The sequence below is a fragment of the Rhamphochromis longiceps genome, linkage group LG7, assembly GCF_057381845.1.
Source record: "Rhamphochromis longiceps isolate RC_006_pf linkage group LG7, R_longiceps_female_GT1.1, whole genome shotgun sequence".
Classification (NCBI taxonomy): Eukaryota; Metazoa; Chordata; class Actinopteri; order Cichliformes; family Cichlidae; genus Rhamphochromis; species Rhamphochromis longiceps.
Genome location: NC_140563.1, coordinates 4,406,729 through 4,425,160, shown reverse-complemented (window position 1 = coordinate 4,425,160; position 18,432 = coordinate 4,406,729). Strand labels below are relative to the sequence as shown.

General features: G+C 41.2%; 2 protein-coding genes across 4 annotated transcripts in view; one reads left to right on the top strand and one right to left on the bottom strand.

Annotated features, from left to right (window-relative positions):
• cry1b (cryptochrome circadian regulator 1b) overlaps positions 1 to 12,408 on the bottom strand; it is a 20,790-nt gene extending 8,382 nt beyond the window's left edge. The window contains exons 1-2 of one of the 3 annotated variants that reach the window (XM_085411733.1): positions 12,190 to 12,408; positions 11,313 to 11,787 (exon numbers count right to left, since the gene is read on the bottom strand). In XM_085411733.1, the coding sequence (XP_085267859.1) occupies positions 11,313 to 11,470 (158 nt within the window). In that variant the 5' untranslated portion in view covers positions 11,471 to 11,787; positions 12,190 to 12,408. The other 2 variants (XM_085411732.1, XM_085411731.1) reach the window with 2 other exon arrangements.
• Positions 12,409 to 16,019: 3,611 nt separating this feature from the next.
• The window catches only part of abtb3b (ankyrin repeat and BTB domain containing 3b), a 71,820-nt gene continuing 69,407 nt past the window's right edge, over positions 16,020 to 18,432 (top strand). The window contains exon 1 of the mRNA XM_085411711.1: positions 16,020 to 17,667. Coding sequence (XP_085267837.1) covers positions 16,815 to 17,667 — 853 coding nt within the window. The 5' untranslated portion in view covers positions 16,020 to 16,814. The remainder of the gene's footprint in view (positions 17,668 to 18,432) is intronic.

Below are 18,432 nucleotides of genomic sequence, written 5' to 3'. Positions count from 1 at the left end.
AATATTACTGGCAAAAAAGCAGAGCATGTATACTGTAGGAGCACTCATGACTTATGCCTTTAAACAAACATTTTCTCAACAATTTATCTACAAACCCAGCAGCAAAACAAAACTAAAAAACAAACAAACAAAAACAAAAAACAACAACATCTAACATAATTAAAAAAAAAAAAAAATCCTTAAGTCACGTCCATTGTCTTCCATTAACATCCGAGTGGCATTTATATAGTAACTGACACCTAAACCACAACCTAAAAATAATAATTGCTTTATTACTAGGATTTCATAATATAATTCAAGATCTAACAAAGAGTTTGGCTTTGGCAAGCAGATATGGAGTAAATTTTAAAAATCAGTTATCAGCACACTACCTGTATCTTCTGACAAATACTCTCATGCCTTCATATCCTCATTTAATACACTCGAGTTATTAGCCACAAGAGTTTTAATAACGGCTCTCTTATCTTCTAATTCTACAAATTAAAAACCCTTTAACTGTATGGAAGTAATGAAGTAATGATACATTATGGAAGTAATGTATCATAATATTCCCACAGATTACAGTATTTCTTAATTTCCCATTGTTACACTGGTCTTCCCTTCTGACACTCCCTCGATATTCCTTTCTGGGTCACACTGACCTATAATCACTTCTGGAGTGGCTTCCCCTCCTCTCTCTGTGCTGCAGCGTGCGTCTGCTGTATTGTGGCAGTGGAAATGGGTGTGTTTGATGGTTAGTGGAGTCAACGATGTGTCAGAGCTGAGCTTGAAGAGACTTGAAAACTGACTAATGTGCAGCTGGTGAAGTTCTGCTCCAGTTTAGTGTCTCTATATGCATGTGTGCAGTATTAGAAATTGTGCCGTCTTCCATTTACCTTGCAAATCTTCCTGCTCACTGCAGTTTTCTGCTACTAGATTTAGCTTAACACTCTGGCACTGCTTGCCCAGATCAGCTTAACTCCCTACTTTCTGAATTCTGTTCTGTCTGGTCAGCTTCCCTCAGTAAACCTCTGCTCCACTAACCCCAGTATGCTTCTCTGTCTCACCACTCCAGCTCCCATTCTGAGCCATTCCGACCAATCTGAGGTCTCAATAATCACCTTTTATTTACAGCCAGCTTTTTCTCTGTGCCTAATTTTCCCTTTCAGTTTAGTGCTTTATGTAACAGAGTGTATCCAAGGTTAAAACATGGGTTTTCTTCAGCATTTATTGAAAATAAATAATCCATCATTTTTTTCCATTAAGGTTCACAAGCTACAAAGCACAAATTACTGACCAGTTTGTATTGTTTCAGCATGAAAATGGAGACAAGACAGGGAGAGCACTTCCATAAGAACTCAAACATAGGGCTGCTCAATTAATCGAATTTTAATCACGATTACGATCTGGGCTTTCAACGATCATTAAAAATGACTGAGCCGATTATTAGCCCCTCCCTCATTTATCCGCGACACCTTAAAGGCCGGTCCGTGAAAATATTGTCGGGCATAAACCGTCCGTGGCGCAAAAAAGGTTGGAGACCGCTGATTAAGAGGACCCGAGGGAAGCTCGGAAAGCTAAGCAGAAGTTATTTGGAGAGGAGAGTGACTGCTGTTGGTTGAAAAGAGAGGTAAAAAAACTTCAGTGGTGTTGCACACTATTTTATATTATTTTTTAAAGTCATTGTTAACCCTTTAAATCTGGTCAGAGCAGCACGCTCCGTGTTGTGTAACTATTTTTAAATCCCTGTAGAACCTGAACCGTGTAAGCTAGCGCAATAATTTGTTTTGCATATGAAACCGGAGGAGTTGTACTTACAACTTATGCCATCAGCTTGTCCTCGGTCACGGTTTCCTTCCACATATAGCTTTGCAAAAACTGCATAAAAAGCGCTTGCAGGAACAAAAACATAATACTCCAGAAACACGCTTTGCCGATCCATCAGCTGTTCGTAACACTTCCCACAGTGAAACGATGCACCTGCTGTTTTCTTTGCAAATTTGCATCATAGGATTGTTTTTTGTTTTTCCTGCAGTATATAAAAACTGTATCTCCAAAATAAAACTATGAAGACACTCAAAATAAATTTCCTGTTGTTGTAAACTATTTTTTGCAACTTTATTGTATTTAAAGTTTTGAGGGATAAACCTCTTAAATTTCTCCAAGTAGAAATATATGTAAACAAAACAAAAGCGATTTTCAATTTTTTTTGTAGTTTATTGCACTTTTTTGCAATTTATGTAATTACTATGGACTTAATGCATACATATTATTAACCTTCCTGCCTTCTTGGGACCTTTTTGTGCCACTGCTATGTGTTAAATGGCTGCCATTTCCACTGTGTTCAGTGGAATATAACCAAACTTGCCACAGGATAGTTTTTACCTGTCAATGTTAATATTCCAGTGTGAATTCCTTAAATCAGCCTAAAATGGCTGAGCAGCAGAAATCCCCACACCCATCACCCTGGGGACCATTTTCTGCCCATTGACTTCCATTATAAACGCTATTTTTCAACCCCAAATTATCATCATATGATTTTATTTTTTCTTCTTTTCTTGGATGTCAATGAAGACTCAGGGCCTTGAAGTTTTAATTTTTAAATTGCAAAAAAAATGCAAAAAAAATAATGGCAGGTCAAAATGTATGTTGGTGCCAATCTTTGGTCCATCTAAAGGCCTACTTATAATGACAATCACATATTACTTCAACTGGTTTTTTGTGGAAATATTTAGTTTCGTTTTTTGGGGCTTATAACACAGGGCGCTCATGTAATAACACTGGGATTTGAAGGGTTAAAACAACGAAAATATAATTAAAACTTTACATGAATATTTCAGGGAGAAGTAGTTTTACAAGGTTGGCTAATTTAAAGTGGAATAAAATATGGATATATGGTCTTTTTATGGCGTGGCTGAGAATGGTCCCTAGGGTGATGGGTGTGAGTTTTTTAAAGGATGGCAGGAGGGTTAAAATATGGGCTATAACAGTTGTATTGATGTATAGCAACTTGAAATGCTCCCACAAATGGCACTACAACATGTAAAAAAAATAATATAAGCTCTGGTGGACTTGGTTCTATAGTAGGTCTTAAAGGGTTAAATAAATATCGTCAAATAATCGTGATCTCAATTTCAGTGAAAATAATCGTGATTATCATTTTTGCCATAATCGAGCAGCCCTACTCAAACATATTCCATTCAATCTAAATCAGTGTACCAGTGGTAGTAAAACTAAGCAGTTATAGTTGCTTGCAACATTGTGAACAAATGCGGCTGTATAGACGTATGGGATAAGCTAAAAATAGTGTGCATGTAATAACACAAATGACATGGTGTAGCTGACTAAAGGGGTGTGTGTGTTTAATATAGGTCAAAGCAGTGAGGACGGATGATGTAATGACCATAACAACATACTGACCCAGATTTGCAGCCCCTAATTTGCAGCCCCTGATTCAGAGTTGAACAGCAGAGTCAGTAAGCAGGAAAAAAAATAGCTTGTCAGAGTAGCTGGGCAGCAAGCTTACTGCCTGCAACCTTTATATGTCCTTCTTTGGATATAAATGGTGAAAGCCCTCTCTCTCACACAGACTCAGCAATAAATAAATAAGTAATAAATATTTTTTTAACCACAGTGAACTGATTTTAAAGACAAAAAGAGCTGGACACTGGTGCAACATGTGACTAGTAATGTAATGTAACATATGAACATCTGCAATAAATAAATATAGCAAAAATAATTCACTCACTGCTTTCTTGTAACATATGCACTGTGTGCAGCTTCCCCCAAGATCCACTATCAAACTGAAACTAATGTCAAAGGGTGGGTTTAAAGAGAATGAATAAAGTTTTGGAGATTTTTACAATTAACCATCAACAATATCATCATTTATTTTTAAATTACTAAATCTGATGAAAATTATTTGAGCATTCTGGGAAGAAAAAAAATACTATAAAACAAGAAAAAAAAATATTACCAACTAGTTGGAATTGGTCAAGATCTTGGTCACTAAAGCAGCTCAAGGTGAAAACCGTTGTTGTTTCAAGACAAACTGCCACACCTGACATATCCTCTACAAAATGCCCTGTGTAGATGAGTTAGTGAAACAAACTGATCAGCCATCTTATCGCGTCTTGTCGTGCAACATACATCCTCTTTATTGTGGGTGCGAGGGTGTAGCCGTTGGTACCCATGCATCTGCTTATTGCCAGCGTGTATTTTCTACAAATCTTGCCAACTCTTCCAGGTTTGTGCGTTTTTTCCTTCTGGCCAGATGCAGCTTTCTGCACCATCTTTTCCAACTCATCTACAAAAGGCATTTTGTAGAGAAAATGTCAGCCTTGGCAGTTTGTCTTGAAACAGTAATGTCCACACTTTGAAATTTTACTCAAAATAGTATGTAGTAATAGCAGCAGGCTTAAAAAAACAACAACATTAATCATAATGTTATAGTTCATTCATACGTCTGTCTTAATGCAGTGTTACTCATCCACAAAACACCCAGGAAACTTCAAGCTGCATGGTGCAGAAAACAGGTGTGACTGGCACATGCAGGTGCTGATTGAGGCTCGATTTAGACTTCTGCAGGGGATCCTTGCAGAGCCTACAACATGACCTATGTAAGTGGCTGAGGACGTTGCCGTGTGCATTATGTATTAATTGTCATATGGGCGTGTACTGGTGTTTTAGCCAGTAGAGACAGATAAAATGATGGGACTTTTCACCTCCTGGGTCCCCTACTGTTTATCACATTTTTTTTTAGATTCTAGATTCCCTCACATCGATTCCTACAGTTTCAGCAATTTCACTCCAGGAATTTGCTGATATGTGCCCTTATATTAAAGCTATGATTATTATCCCTTGTACTGAGATGATGATGATGATGACGTCGCTAACCTGGTCACAGAGGGAGTACCGGCAATGTAGCATCATGATGCTAACGGAGTCGTGGCTAACATCGCTAACTCCGGACACAAGCGTGACACTACCGGGATTCCAGCTGCTGCGAGCGGACAGGACCAGAGACAGCGGTAAGAGGAAAGGAGGGGGACTGGCAGTTTTTGTGAACGACAGATGGTGTAACCCTGGGCACATCACTGTAAAAGAGCAACTCTGCAGCAGAGACATTGAGCTGTTAGCCGTTAGCATGCGTCCGTACTACCTGCCCCGGGAGTTCTCGCATGTTATCGCGATAACAGCGTATGTCCCCCCCTCGGCCAACGCGGATGCAGCCTGTGACTCTCTCCACTCTGTGGTCAGCAGACTGCAAACACAATCACCGAGAGCCCTTCTCATAATATCAGGGGACTTCAATCATGCCTCACTGGACTCCACACTGCCCACCTTCACCCAGTATGTGACCTGCCCAACCAGAGTCAATAAAACACTGGACTTACTGTATGCCAATGCAGAAGAGGCATACAGTTCATCACCTCTCCCTCCCCTGGGCAGATCTGATCACAACCTGGTGCACCTTGTCCCTGTGTATGAGCCCTTAGTGCGCAGGGTGCCACCAGCCACCCGCACAGTACAGAGATGGTCAGAGGAGAGCGAGGAGGCTCTTAAGGATTGTTTTGAGTCGACTGTGTGGGAGGTGATTTGTGATGACCACGGAGAGGACATCGACAGCCTTACTACATGCATTACTGACTATATAAACTTCTGTGTGGATAACACTGTACCTACCAGGACTGTACGGTGTTTCTCCAACAACAAACCTTGGATTACCCCAGAAATTAAAACCGTCCTCAAGCAGAAGAGGAGGGCCTTCAAATCCAGAGACAAAGAGGAGTTGAAAAGGGTGCAGAGAGAGCTGAGGGGACTGATAAGGAATGGGAAGGAGAGCTACAGGCAGAAGATGGAGAACCAGCTTCAACAAAACAACGTTGGTGAAGTCTGGAGAGGCCTCAGAACCATCTCGGGCCACAAACAGCAGAACTCTCTGCCTGGGAGGGATGTGAGGTGGGCAAATGAACTGAATCATTTCTTCAACAGATTTGATTCAACCATGAGGCAATCTGCAACATCAGCTGCAGACTCACCCACCCCCACTGCTGCTGTTCCACCTCAGACACTTCACACCTCCTCTATTCACCCTGCTCACTCCCCCCCACCCCCAACTGCAGCATCCAATACACACTCAACACAAGGCTCCAGCCTGTCTCTCTCAACCACCCAGGTTAGGAGGGAACTGAGGAGGATTAATGGCAAGAAGGCAGCGGGTCCAGATGGCATCAGCTCGAGGGTCGTCAGGTCCTGCGCGGACCAACTGTGTGGGGTGATGGAGCACCTCTTCAACCTGAGCCTGAGGTTGGGAAGAGTCCCACAGCTCTGGAAAACCTCCTGTGTTGTACCAGTGCCAAAGACTTCACGCCCCAAGGACCTCAACAGCTACAGGCCACCTGATGAAGATCCTGGAGCGGTTGGTCCTGGCTCAGCTTCGGCGCCTAATAAGCTCATCACTGGACCCACTTCAGTTTGCCTACCAGCCTGGCATTGGAGCGGATGATGCCGTCATTCACCTCCTACATCGTTCCCTCGCTCACCTGGAGACCGCTGGAAGCACTGTGAGAATCATGTTCTTTGATTTCTCCAGTGCCTTCAACACCATTCTTCCCTCGGTTCTAAAGGACAAGCTGGTGAACTCTGGAGTGGACCATCACCTCACTACCTGGATCCTGGACTACCTCACCGACCGACCACAGTATGTGAGGACTCAGGGCTGTGTGTCGGACAGGGTCGTCTGCAGTACGGGGGCCCCACAGGGAACGGTTCTGGCTCCGTTCCTCTTCACCATCTACACTGCAGACTTCTCCCACAATTCCACCCAGTGCTTCCTGCAGAAGTTCTCTGATGACTCTGCAATAGTCGGCCTCATCACTGATGGGGACGACAAGGAGTACAGAGGTCTGACCCAAGACTTTGTGGACTGGTGCCAGCAGAACTACCTCCAGATCAACGCCAGTAAAACCAAGGAACTGGTGGTAGACTTCCGCAGGCACAAGCATTCTCCACTGCAACCACTGAACATCCAAGGTATGGACATTGAGGCTGTGGACAGCTACAGGTACCTTGGTGTTCATCTGAACAATAGACTGGACTGGACTCATAACTCAGACGCCCTCTACAGGAAAGGGCAGAGCAGGCTGTACCTGCTGCGGAGACTCAGGTCGTTTGGAGTGGAGGGCCCACTCCTGAAGACCTTCTATGACTCTGTTGTGGCTTCTGCTATCTTTTATGGTGTGGTCTGCTGGGGCGGCAGCATCTCTGCTGGGGACAGGAAGAGACTGAACAGGGTGATCCGAAGGGCCAGCTCTGTTCTAGGATGCCCTCTGGACCCAGTGGAGGTGGTGAGTGACAGGAGAACGGCGGCTAAGCTGTCATCCCTGTTGGACAACATCTCCCACCCCATGCAGCAGACTGTGACAGCACTGAGCAGCTCCTTCAGTGGGAGACTGCGGCACCCACGGTGTGGGACGGAGAGATTTCGCAGGTCTTTCCTCCCCACTGCTGTCAGACTCCACAACAAAGACTTTAACTGATCAAGCACACACATCCATACATATGCAATAATACTAAGTGCAATAATCCTTTCTGTCATCGTTGTATTTTTACTCAGTTGTATATAGTATTTGTATTCTATTTTTATCTTATTGTATATTTATTTTATTTTATTCTACTGTATATAGTATTTTATTCTATTCTGTACAGTTGTGTACTGTATTTATTCTTATTGTATTCTAATTTTTGCCTCATAACTTTTGCACTGTCCACTTCCTGCTGTGACAAAACAAATTTCCCACGTGTGGGACTAATAAAGGTTATCTTATCTTATCTTATGATGATGATGATGATGATGGTGTGACCGTCATTCTCTCACTGAGGTTCAAAAAGTGTGGCAAAAAAAAAAAAAAAAGCACCTGGAGATGCACAGCAGAAATCAACAATAAATTTCCTGCTGAAATATAAATCCCCATTAGGTAGCATTTTGTTTGTTCTGAATTCTATTAACAAATTTTTAATATTGGTTGGGGCTAAAATTGTGATCAATATTAAAATTTGATTAATGTCCAGCCTTACAAGGGAAACTAGTCGGGCAGATTTATGCTTTAAGGGGACAAATTCAATATTTTGTCCATGACATGACATGGTCCTCTCTCAGTGTTGTACTCATTTTCCAATTACGTGTACCTTTGCTGTTGGAAGAGGACCAAATAATAGGCATAAAATTATAATATTGCAGCAAATCAATGCTTAAAAAACAGCTGCAAAGTACCACCCCCTAAAGAATGAATGTAAATATTTTAAAACTACTATTTTAACGACTTGTCTGCCTGATCAAAATGAGCACTTTTTTGTTCAATCAAATTCCCATCATCTATGGAAAGATGTGCAATTACATAATTCTCCATTCTGAATTAGATAAGTGCTTCAGAAAACAAACCAAACGTTTTTTAATAAAACAGTATGCTAGTTAGTTAATGTTAGAGAGCCACTTTGCCCTGCTTCTCTCCCCTAACTCTTCTACAAAACGTGCTGGAGTAACACCTTGCTAGTACTGTGTTGGTTCCCCCCTTTGCCTTCAGAACTTTCTTAATTTTGTGCCAGTTTAAACAAGGTGCTAGAAACATTCCCGAGGGATTTCCATATTAACATGACAGCGTCGCACAACTGTTGCAGACTGGGCAACTCCACATCCATCATGCAAATCTCCCATTCCACCACATCTCCAAGGTGCTCTACTGGATAGAGATCTAGTACATGTGGATGGCAACTGAGCACTGTGAACTCATGTGATGGTCAAGAAACCAGTTTGAGATCATCTGAGCTTTCTCACTTGGTGGAAGCAGCCATCATAAGATGATCACTCTGTGGTCATAAAAGGATTGACAACAATACTGAGCAACAATACTGAGATAGGCTGTGGCATTTAAACAATGGTCAGGTACTAAGGGATCCAAACTGTATGAAGAAAATACCCTCCACGATAAACTCATGCTTTTATGTTGTTTACACCAATCTTTGCATAGCTTGAGTTTCTCATTTTTAAGCTTAGGGTTGTGGCACCTGCTGAAGTCTTTTGTTGTTACAGTCCATCTGCTTCAAGGTTTGACATGTTGTGTGTTAGAGCTGGGCGATATGAGATTTTTTCATATCACGATATGTTTTTTCATTTCAGGCGATAACGATATCTATCACGATATAAGCCAAATAACTATATTTGTAAGATTTAAATGTGCCGTTGCTCACAAGTAAAATGTGAAATAATCAGCAGCTTGTTTTTATTTAAATATTTATTTCCCATAATAAGTTCAACAGGGTAGATGTACTTAAGGAACATGAGACTTTTTCAGATAAATAAAGGCAAATATTGCAAACTACACAAAAGGCAGCCGCTAAAGCGTTTAAGTGTCAAAATAGAACAAACGAAACAGACTAAATTGTCAATTCCACTTAGAAACAAAATATTAATTCTAAAAATAAATCTTAGTTTGTTTTACAGAAGAACAGACAAAACTGACTAACTTTTGTCAATATCAAATAAACTGAGAACTAAAAGGAAATTCTCAATCTCTCCTTGTTGTATAGCTTAGCTTTTCAAACAGTTTTAACAGTTACTTTAGTCTGACAAAAGCCGAATGACGAATTAGCGCTTCCAGTCAGAGACTGAGGCTACGTCCACACGTACACGGGTATTTTTGAAAACGGAGATTTTCCGTTTTCGTTTTAAAAAATAATCCCGTCCACACTTAAAGGGAGAAATGAAGGAAAACGCTGCTATGAACGTGCCAAAGCAGCAGGTGGCGCTAGATTCCTAACCGTGCAGAAATGTTGGCCAATCAGAAGTCTAGAAGCCTCGGTGGGAAAAAGTAAACAAAGCTGGGGCATAGAAGCAGAACAGAGTCGTATGTGTGGACGGACAGTAACTGTGTGTATATGTAAGCATTTAAACACTGCAGAGAGTAGAATTAACAGTATTGTAGAAATTCATTTCACCGAAACAATAACGTGGCGCACAGTGTGACGCATGCACCAGTTTATTGTATTTCCAGACTTGCTTTCGGCACAATTTACAGTGCACGCTACTGTTTTTTGTCAGACTTGAAATAGCCGAAATACCTTCAGACTACGGAACTTCTATGGCTCTTCCGTTCGACAATCTCTCCGGCATTGGAACCATCATCTGTTTTCTCTTCGGTCACGCTCGGTTGATTTTTCTAGTCGGCACACTCATTTCCTCCATTACGCGCTGGCTCCATTACCCGCTGGCTGCTTCCCAAACAAACACACGTGCGGCTTGGCACTTGTGCTGTACGTAACAAGTCACGCGACGTGACGCTGCGGCTGTGATTGGTTCGGCTCTGCGCCACTTAATTTGGATTGGCTGACCTTTTTTTTTTTTTTTTTTAAAGAGGACAAGAGCGGCGAGGTCTATCGCGATAGCTTAATTTCTCTATCGAGTAAAAGTTATATCGCGATACATATCGTTATCGTTCTATCGCCCAGCTCTATTGTGTGTTCAGAAATGCTCTTCTACATACCTTGGGTGTAATGACTGGTCACCTGACTTGTTGTTACAATACCCACAAGTGTGGTCATTCTCCTCTGATCTACGCAACTCAGCCTAACTGGGTATTTTCTCTTTTTCAAACAACTGTCTGTAACTAAGGATAGCTGTACTGGAAAATCACAGTAGATCAGCATTTTCTGAACTACTCAGACCAGCCCATCTGGTCTCAACAACCACACCACATTAAAAGTTACTTAAATTATGTTTCTTTCCCATTCTGACGAGTCACTTAAACTTTATCAAGTCATCTTGACCCTGTCTATATGCCTAAAAGCATTAGGTTGCAGCCATGCAATTGTCTGATTAGATATTTGTGTTAAAAAGCAGCTGGACGAGTGTAAGCAACGACGTGAAGAGAGAGTGTATGCAGTTAGTGAAGATAAAGGTTACAACTAAAACAATATTAAGTTTTGATTGGGTGATTGCTAAAAATACCACAAGTCTTGATACTAAGCAACTATAACCAGGGATTAAGTTTGACCTAAACACCCTTTGACAATTGAAAGCACACCATATTGTGTGGCGATGCAGCTCTCCACAGGTCTTAAGAATCTAAATAATATGAACTTTGTGACAGGCGCTTAAGGATTAAGTGACCAATTGTTATGATTAGGTTTATAAAGTAAATGAAGATGTTTGCCTCAAAGTCCATGTTATCTAGATTCAAGCTTTAAACAACGAATACCAAGAACAAAACTTTAACCCACATAACACTCCTATATACCCATACTTAAAAGCTAAAGCAGCATGTGACCCATCTTACCTCCACCTGTTGATGCCCACATTGGAGGATCCAGCGAACCAGGGGTCTAGGATATAAATACAACGAAGGGTGTCCGATCCCTGGATAGAGTCTTTCAGAGACGGGTTGTCATGCAGCCGTAGTCCCTTCCTGAACCAATGGATGGTATTGACCACCATGTCGCCTCCCTTATTTTTTATTTTACCACTAGTGGGGTGAAAAAGGTATTAAGGAGTTCCCACAAACAACAAACGACGCCCTCTAACGTTGTTCTGTGGCAAACACAAATACACAAATACACATCCAAGGCCGAAGTAGCTTTAAAGCTGCTCTCCGTTCCTGGATGGCGATAAAGGTTTGTCGGACCTTAACCAAGCTCCATGAATTTATCCACAGCGTTGGGTCTGCTGACCAGCAATGAATGCATGTGTAGAAAGGTGGAAACCGCAGCTGACGCAGAAAGGGGCTGCAACTCTTCTCTCAATTAGCAGCAACGCTGAAATTGAATAATTCAACATGATTAAGTTCGAAAACAGAACATTAACAGAGTCAAACGATGTTTCAAATGTATTGTTTTGATGAGCTAACACACGGCGCTTGGGCGAAGGCCATATAAAATATGCTAGTAGTTAGCAAAACGTACAAACGCGTACATACTTACGTTTTGTTGCCACAAACGGGGTTAGTCTGCACAAATTCAACGCTCTCTCGACCTTACTAACATATTAAACACTGTACATAAACTACATCACCAGCCTAAGTCGGCCATGCAAGCTGTCCTCGCTATCAACATCTCCACCCACAGGAATACGCAGGGCTGAAAGGAGCGACGTGATTGGCCAGGATTAAACGTTATGCAACGTGTTCCCCGTCACGTTTCCATAATGTGCTTTCTTACCTCTGCTTACGCGTTATCTGCGGTTATTTTTAAATGTTCCACCATCGATTTCGATGTTTTCTCGATACAATCTCTGACAAACTCCGTTTTTAAGCGAAAACCCCGAAAATATCGTCTAAACTGGGAGATTAAAGGCAGCTAATGGGAGACTTCGGTTTCAGTTATGTGGTATACCCACAAGTACCCGGATGATCACATGCCGCGCGGCAAGGCCAGCTTCTGAGCAGGTGTGCTCGATTCTTTCTCGTGACCGCGCCGCAACCGTGCGTTTGGTCGGACATAACTAACCCCGCCCATTGTCATCATCAGCGGTAATCTCTAACCAATGTGTACCCCGTGAGCCACGTTAAATTACATAAAAACTTAAGATGTGACATGACATCAGCAGTTGTTAATACATAACATTTGCTGTAGAGTTAGGTACTACTATTACTATTGCACAGAGCTTCTCTAATTGGTTTGGACAGAAATTAGATCGTTTTTGTGTGACAACTTTGATTACAATAAAGAAATTGCAAGTTTTATTTGAATTTTGTCTTAATTTCATGGCAGTTGTGTCTAAAGTCTGTAAAACGACACTGGCATTACATGAAAACTGGGCAAATAAGTTGAACATACCCTTTAAATAATACTGGCAATTTACACTCTGGCAAAAGCAATGTAGCTGTTGGTCACGTGGGTTGCTAATGCCACATTAGAGTGCACAGTGAAATTTTTTTGATATCACACATTTGACTTGACAAACTGTTCATTTCACAGTGAGCAAAACTTTGAGGTGATGACGTACGTTATCATTTTTTAATGATAAAGTACAAACTTACACAATAGTTGTGATTTAATTGAATTAAATGACACTTTTATTAAATAACCAAAACTGGACCCACATAGATCATACTCCTAGCAGGGCTCTGGTGTACATTTGTCATAACTGGGTATCCTTTGGCTCTGAGTGAGGTACAGGGTTACTATATCAAGACTAGATTAAAATAAGGTGTTAAGAGGTATTCATTTCTAAGTTTTTGATAGTCTATCTGGTAGATTTTAAAATGTTATACGTTATGTAATTACTTTGTTTGTTTGTTTTTACTGTAACCCTGTTTGTAATTATAGGAAGAGGCAGCCTCATACATTTGTTAGAATGTCATTAATGGTAAATTACATTTTGTTATTATCAATTGGAAAAATCAGAAGGATGATCATTTTGACCTTTGGTTTAATGATGGAATGGTTATCGAAGGATATTTCACTCAGGTTATTGAATTTTAGGTGTAAATTCAAGCAATAGAAGTTTAATTTAACTTGTTAACAGCTTTTGTTTAAAGAACAAAAATAAATCTTTTGAATAAATAATTTCTGTGGGATATATTGCATGCCACAGAAATGTCAGGGTTGGAGCAAAGATAGCACACTGTGCTCGGTAAGAAGAACATGTTGTATCACCCTGGGGCAGAATGACAAGTTATATCATTGTCGCACAACCAGATCTGTGAAGCTGTGCAATATGCCTCCTTTTTTTCCCTAAGTATCGTGCATGCATGATAAAATGCATGCATGATAAGATTAAAAGCCATGGCTTTTAAAGTACATTACACCTGAGCATTTCTGTTTCTGCTTTCTAAGGGAAAAACAGCTTGAAAAATCCTGCTCAGTGAAACAGAAAATAAAAAAGAAAGTAAATCTTAATGTAAGGGAGCAAAGTCTGGACTTTAGCTGTTCTGTTATAGGTGTGGATATGAGAGGAATTTCTGTCACTTTCTGACCGTTTGTTTTTCTGTCTGCTTGCTTTAGAAGTCCTTGGTTGCACATCTCTGTCTTCTGGAGAAAATTACAGTATGTGCAGGAAAACCACAGGAGTGTGGTTAAGGCGTGCAATGCTTTTCACAATTATACAGTCAAAGTATTTGTTTGTTTTTTGCTTGTCTGTCTGTATTTTTTACTGAGTGCATTGAAAAGTAATTGTTTCCAATGTCTGATGGCTTTTTCCACTGTGACCTTCTGGCTTCTCAAGGATATGCATCAAACATTCCTGAAAAAAAGTTATTTTCCATCATTCATTCTCTGCTAAGATTTGAAAAATTACTGTAAAATCAGAGAAGCCTAAAGATTTCTCTGGCTATAAGAAAGTTAGGTTACTCTAATAATTATGTTGAAAAGGGTGGTGGGGATGCAGTCAAAAACATCCCATTACACTTATACAAATTGCCACTAGATGGCAGAATTAACCAGAAATTGTTTTTGTAGAGGATCAAAGTGCACTTTAACGTTTTTGCCTTTGAGTCAGTTTTCACAAACTTTGAGGTTTTTCTGTCTTAATCTTCCTTTTTGTTTTATTAGAGCTATCTGAGCCTATGATAATCTATTTAACTGGACACGAAGCTGTGATGTGATTTTAAATGTTCTGAGCTTCAGTAGTTTTAATCAGTTAATCTACTTTGCTTTTAAACACAAAGGTTGAGCAATGCAGGTTTTTCCCTTTGTAGAGCAGCTATAGACCAATCATGAAGGTTATAGTGCAGACACAAATCAATCAGCCTTTTGCTCTGTTTTTCTCAGTGAACTTGGAGAAAGAGGACATATACTGCAGTAAACATTTAATGTGTGTGCAGCCTTCCAAAATGTGTGACAGGATGAAGAAGAAGAAGAGCATGCATACTTGATCTTGATCTAACCCTTAATCTACATCAGGCCACATCACAGTGGCCCAAGAGCACAAGATTCCTCATTGTTACTGATACAGCCGCTTCTCATTTCGGTTACATTTAATGTGTTTCTAAATCATCTCAACCAGTTTGCTTTTCTTCTGGGCTGTTGAACATTTTTTAAAACCTCTCTATATAAGGATATTATTCTATTTACCCCATTTACATGAGGACCAGAGAGAGAGATCATAAGACAGCTTTAACGTGTGGTTTTGTAGAAATATGACTTTGTTTGCTCACATCCCATAATCACAGAATACAGGATTATGCTTTTCAGAAATATCTACATCATATGCTTGTATATACTGTATTTACCTTAATAAAATATATATTTTAACTGAGCACTGATTTTATGAATTAATTAATAATGACTTTGCATAATATTGACTTGAAAATATGTGCTAAAATGCTGTGACATGCAGTTATGTGTTGGCAAAGACACAAAAACGAAATCAGAATGCCTCAGAAGGAGGTTTTACTTTATAATAACAAGTTAAAGTACTATAATAATAATCAGAAAGTCAGTTCTGTGTGCATCAGGGTAGCTTATTAACCAAGCTCCTTCATCTCTTTAAATGGAAAAGCTTTTGGTCCCACATTAATTAGGGATTTTGCAAACTAGGTGTACTTAATAATATAGATTGGGAGTGACTGGAGAACTGTGGGTGTTATCCTGCCAAATGCAGCATGGTGCATTTTAATATGGACCACTATGCCGCACAGGTTTATGTTACATTGCCACATTAATTGTACAAAGCAGTCATCGTCCAATCCTAGTTGTGTGATGAAGTTGTTGTTGGAGCTTGTGATTGTTTTAAAATGTCAATCTCAATAAATTGAAGTTTTATTAGCTAACACCAGGGTTCACTGTTGCTCCAAGCTGCTGTCCAGTGCAGAAAGTACTGCAACTAAAATGTAAATACCACCAGTTTAGGTTAATTACACTCAACCATTTTTTGTTACACTGAACCCGAACCTTATTTTTTGTCAGCCTTACATTTCTTTCATTAGCCTACATTGTTACTGTAAATGCACGATCATCGCTGTTACTCCAAAGTAAAGAATACTTCTACAGTGTATCGCTCGGTGTTGCTTTATTTAATGTATTCATGCAGATCCTGCAAAGCCGTGATGGCCCATGGGAAGGGCAAAAAACTAAACGCAGAAACTAACGTTAGACCCTGAGGGATCCGAGATAATGACCTTGAAAGTAATTCCGATCTTTTCAACGAGTTCTCCTCCAGAGGAACAGAGAAGGATACATTATGCATGCAATCTATTATTAATGGTCTTGAGTCATGTTACGATCAGACATGGGCCCTCAGAAAATAACTGAAAAGTCTGTGCCTCTGGCCGGTTTGTCCTCTAAACACAGTTACATAAAAGCAGTTGCTTTTATATTAAAATATATATTATTCAGTGCAATTTGTGTCTTTTGTCTGACTGGTCATTTTACAGGATGTGCGGTTCAAGAGTTTTGAGGAAGCAAACTTTTATAAGGAGTAGACGACAGAAAGGGGGGAAATGAGCGGAGTACTCCCGTCCTTTACTGTTTGTATTCATATTAACAATCTTTATCAGGAGCTATATCGATGGGTTTTTTTATTGATCCAATTAAAACGCTTTGCTGATTCTTCCCGAGAGTCCATTGGTTGACAGCTGCGCTCTGTTTTCTCCGGTCCCGCCTCCATCTGTCAGCCTCTGCGCTTGAACGGCACTGTATGACTGTTGATGCACTGTAGGGAGATACTACTCTTAACTTTATGCCTGCATGGACAGTTCCAAAAGAAAACAAAAGAAAAGGGAAAAGAATAAAACATTTCAGTTGACAAGCTCGTGGAAGGCGCTTGTGTATCCACACTGCGTCTTCGTCGGTATTTTCCCCCACTTTTTCCAAGCCCTCTTTTTACAGTATGAAGCGCAGTTATGGCAAGGAGTAGCAAGTCAGTAGCAAGGACCCTGGAGGATTTGACGCTAGACTCGGGTTATGGTGGAGCCGCCGACTCCTTCAGGTCTTCCAGTGCGTCGCTGTGCTGCTCAGAGGCACATGGAGGGAATTATTGGCATTTAACCGACTCGATGCACAGTCGACACAACAGTCTGGACACTGTTAACACGGTCCTGGTCGAAGACGCCGAGATCCTGGAGTGCACCGGGCAATGCGCTAAACTACCCGAGCTTGAGGATGTGCCGTGGAGCCTCGGGGAAGTGGCGAGCGCTCTGAGCAAGGACGAGGAGATGAGCCTGCCGACACCACAGCAGGACGTCCTGCACAGGCTTTCGGTTCTGGTCAGCCGGGCCCTGGTCAGGGTCGCCAAGGAGGCGCAGCGCTTGAGTTTGCGCTACGCCAAATGTACCAAATATGAGATCCAAAGTGCCATAAAGATGGTCCTGGCGTGGACCGTGTCGATGAACTGCATCAGCGGGGCCCTCAGTGCATTGTCACTGTACAATATGAGCACAGAGGACGACAAGTTCACCCGCGGCAAGTCGGCGCGATGCGGACTCATCTTTAACGTGGGGAAGTTCTTCAGGTGGATGGTCGACAGCAGGGTAGCAGTCAGGATCCATGAGCACGCGGCGATCTACCTGGCCGCGTGCATGGAAAACCTCTTCCGTGATGTGTACGCGCGGGTGCTGCGCAGTGCGCTGCTGGAGCGGGATAACGGGATCCCCAAGTTTACTGTGGAGATCCTGGAGCAGGCCGTTAACAGTGATGCAGAGATATGGGGCTCTTTGCAACCCTGGCAACACCTGATCTGCGGGAAGAATGCAAATGGTAAGTTAAGGATAAAGCAGGTCAATTTAACAAGAACCCCCTTTCCACTTTGCATTCATACATGTACACATTTTAAATTATGCCACTTGCAGAGTTACTTCTCTCTCCCCACAGCAGGTTTTAAAATCAATAACAGACTGCACAAATGTCAGAACATTGAAGATTTATATAGATAAGTAGGCTGCATTCTCTCAGTTTCACTTTCTGCACGATTCCTGCAGCTCCTGCCTCCTCAAAGAACTGTGAAACTTTAAGTGACAGGAGGAAGGGATTCCTGCAGCTAGAATAGTGCTTTTCAAGAGTACTGGCGCTGCAAGCAATTGAACACTGACCAGTTGGTCTTCGTGTGAAACTGTGATCCCCTTTTGTCCAGATTGCCTCGTTTGTCCTCTGTGCAAAGTTAGACTGGAGCTGCTGTTCTCTCATATACTTCTCATACTGTATGTGGCTGTTTTGTTCAAAATGGGTGAGCACAGCATCCCTGGGTTGAGTTATTCACTCTTTCAGTAAAGGGGGCTCTGCCTGCAGTGATGCTATGCAGAGATGAGTTTCTGTTCTTTTCACCCAGAGCGAGGAATTTTATTTTCTGGGTATAGCAGCTGATTCTATTACAGAGTACCCAGACTTTTCAAGTGTTAATAATACTTTTTGTCTGGTGTCTTTGAAAATATCTGAATTCAATGGACAAGTCTAATAGTATTCTGACTTCACTGCCTTTTAACCAATACATCCGTAACCACTCTAAGACATTCTTGCCCCTGTTTT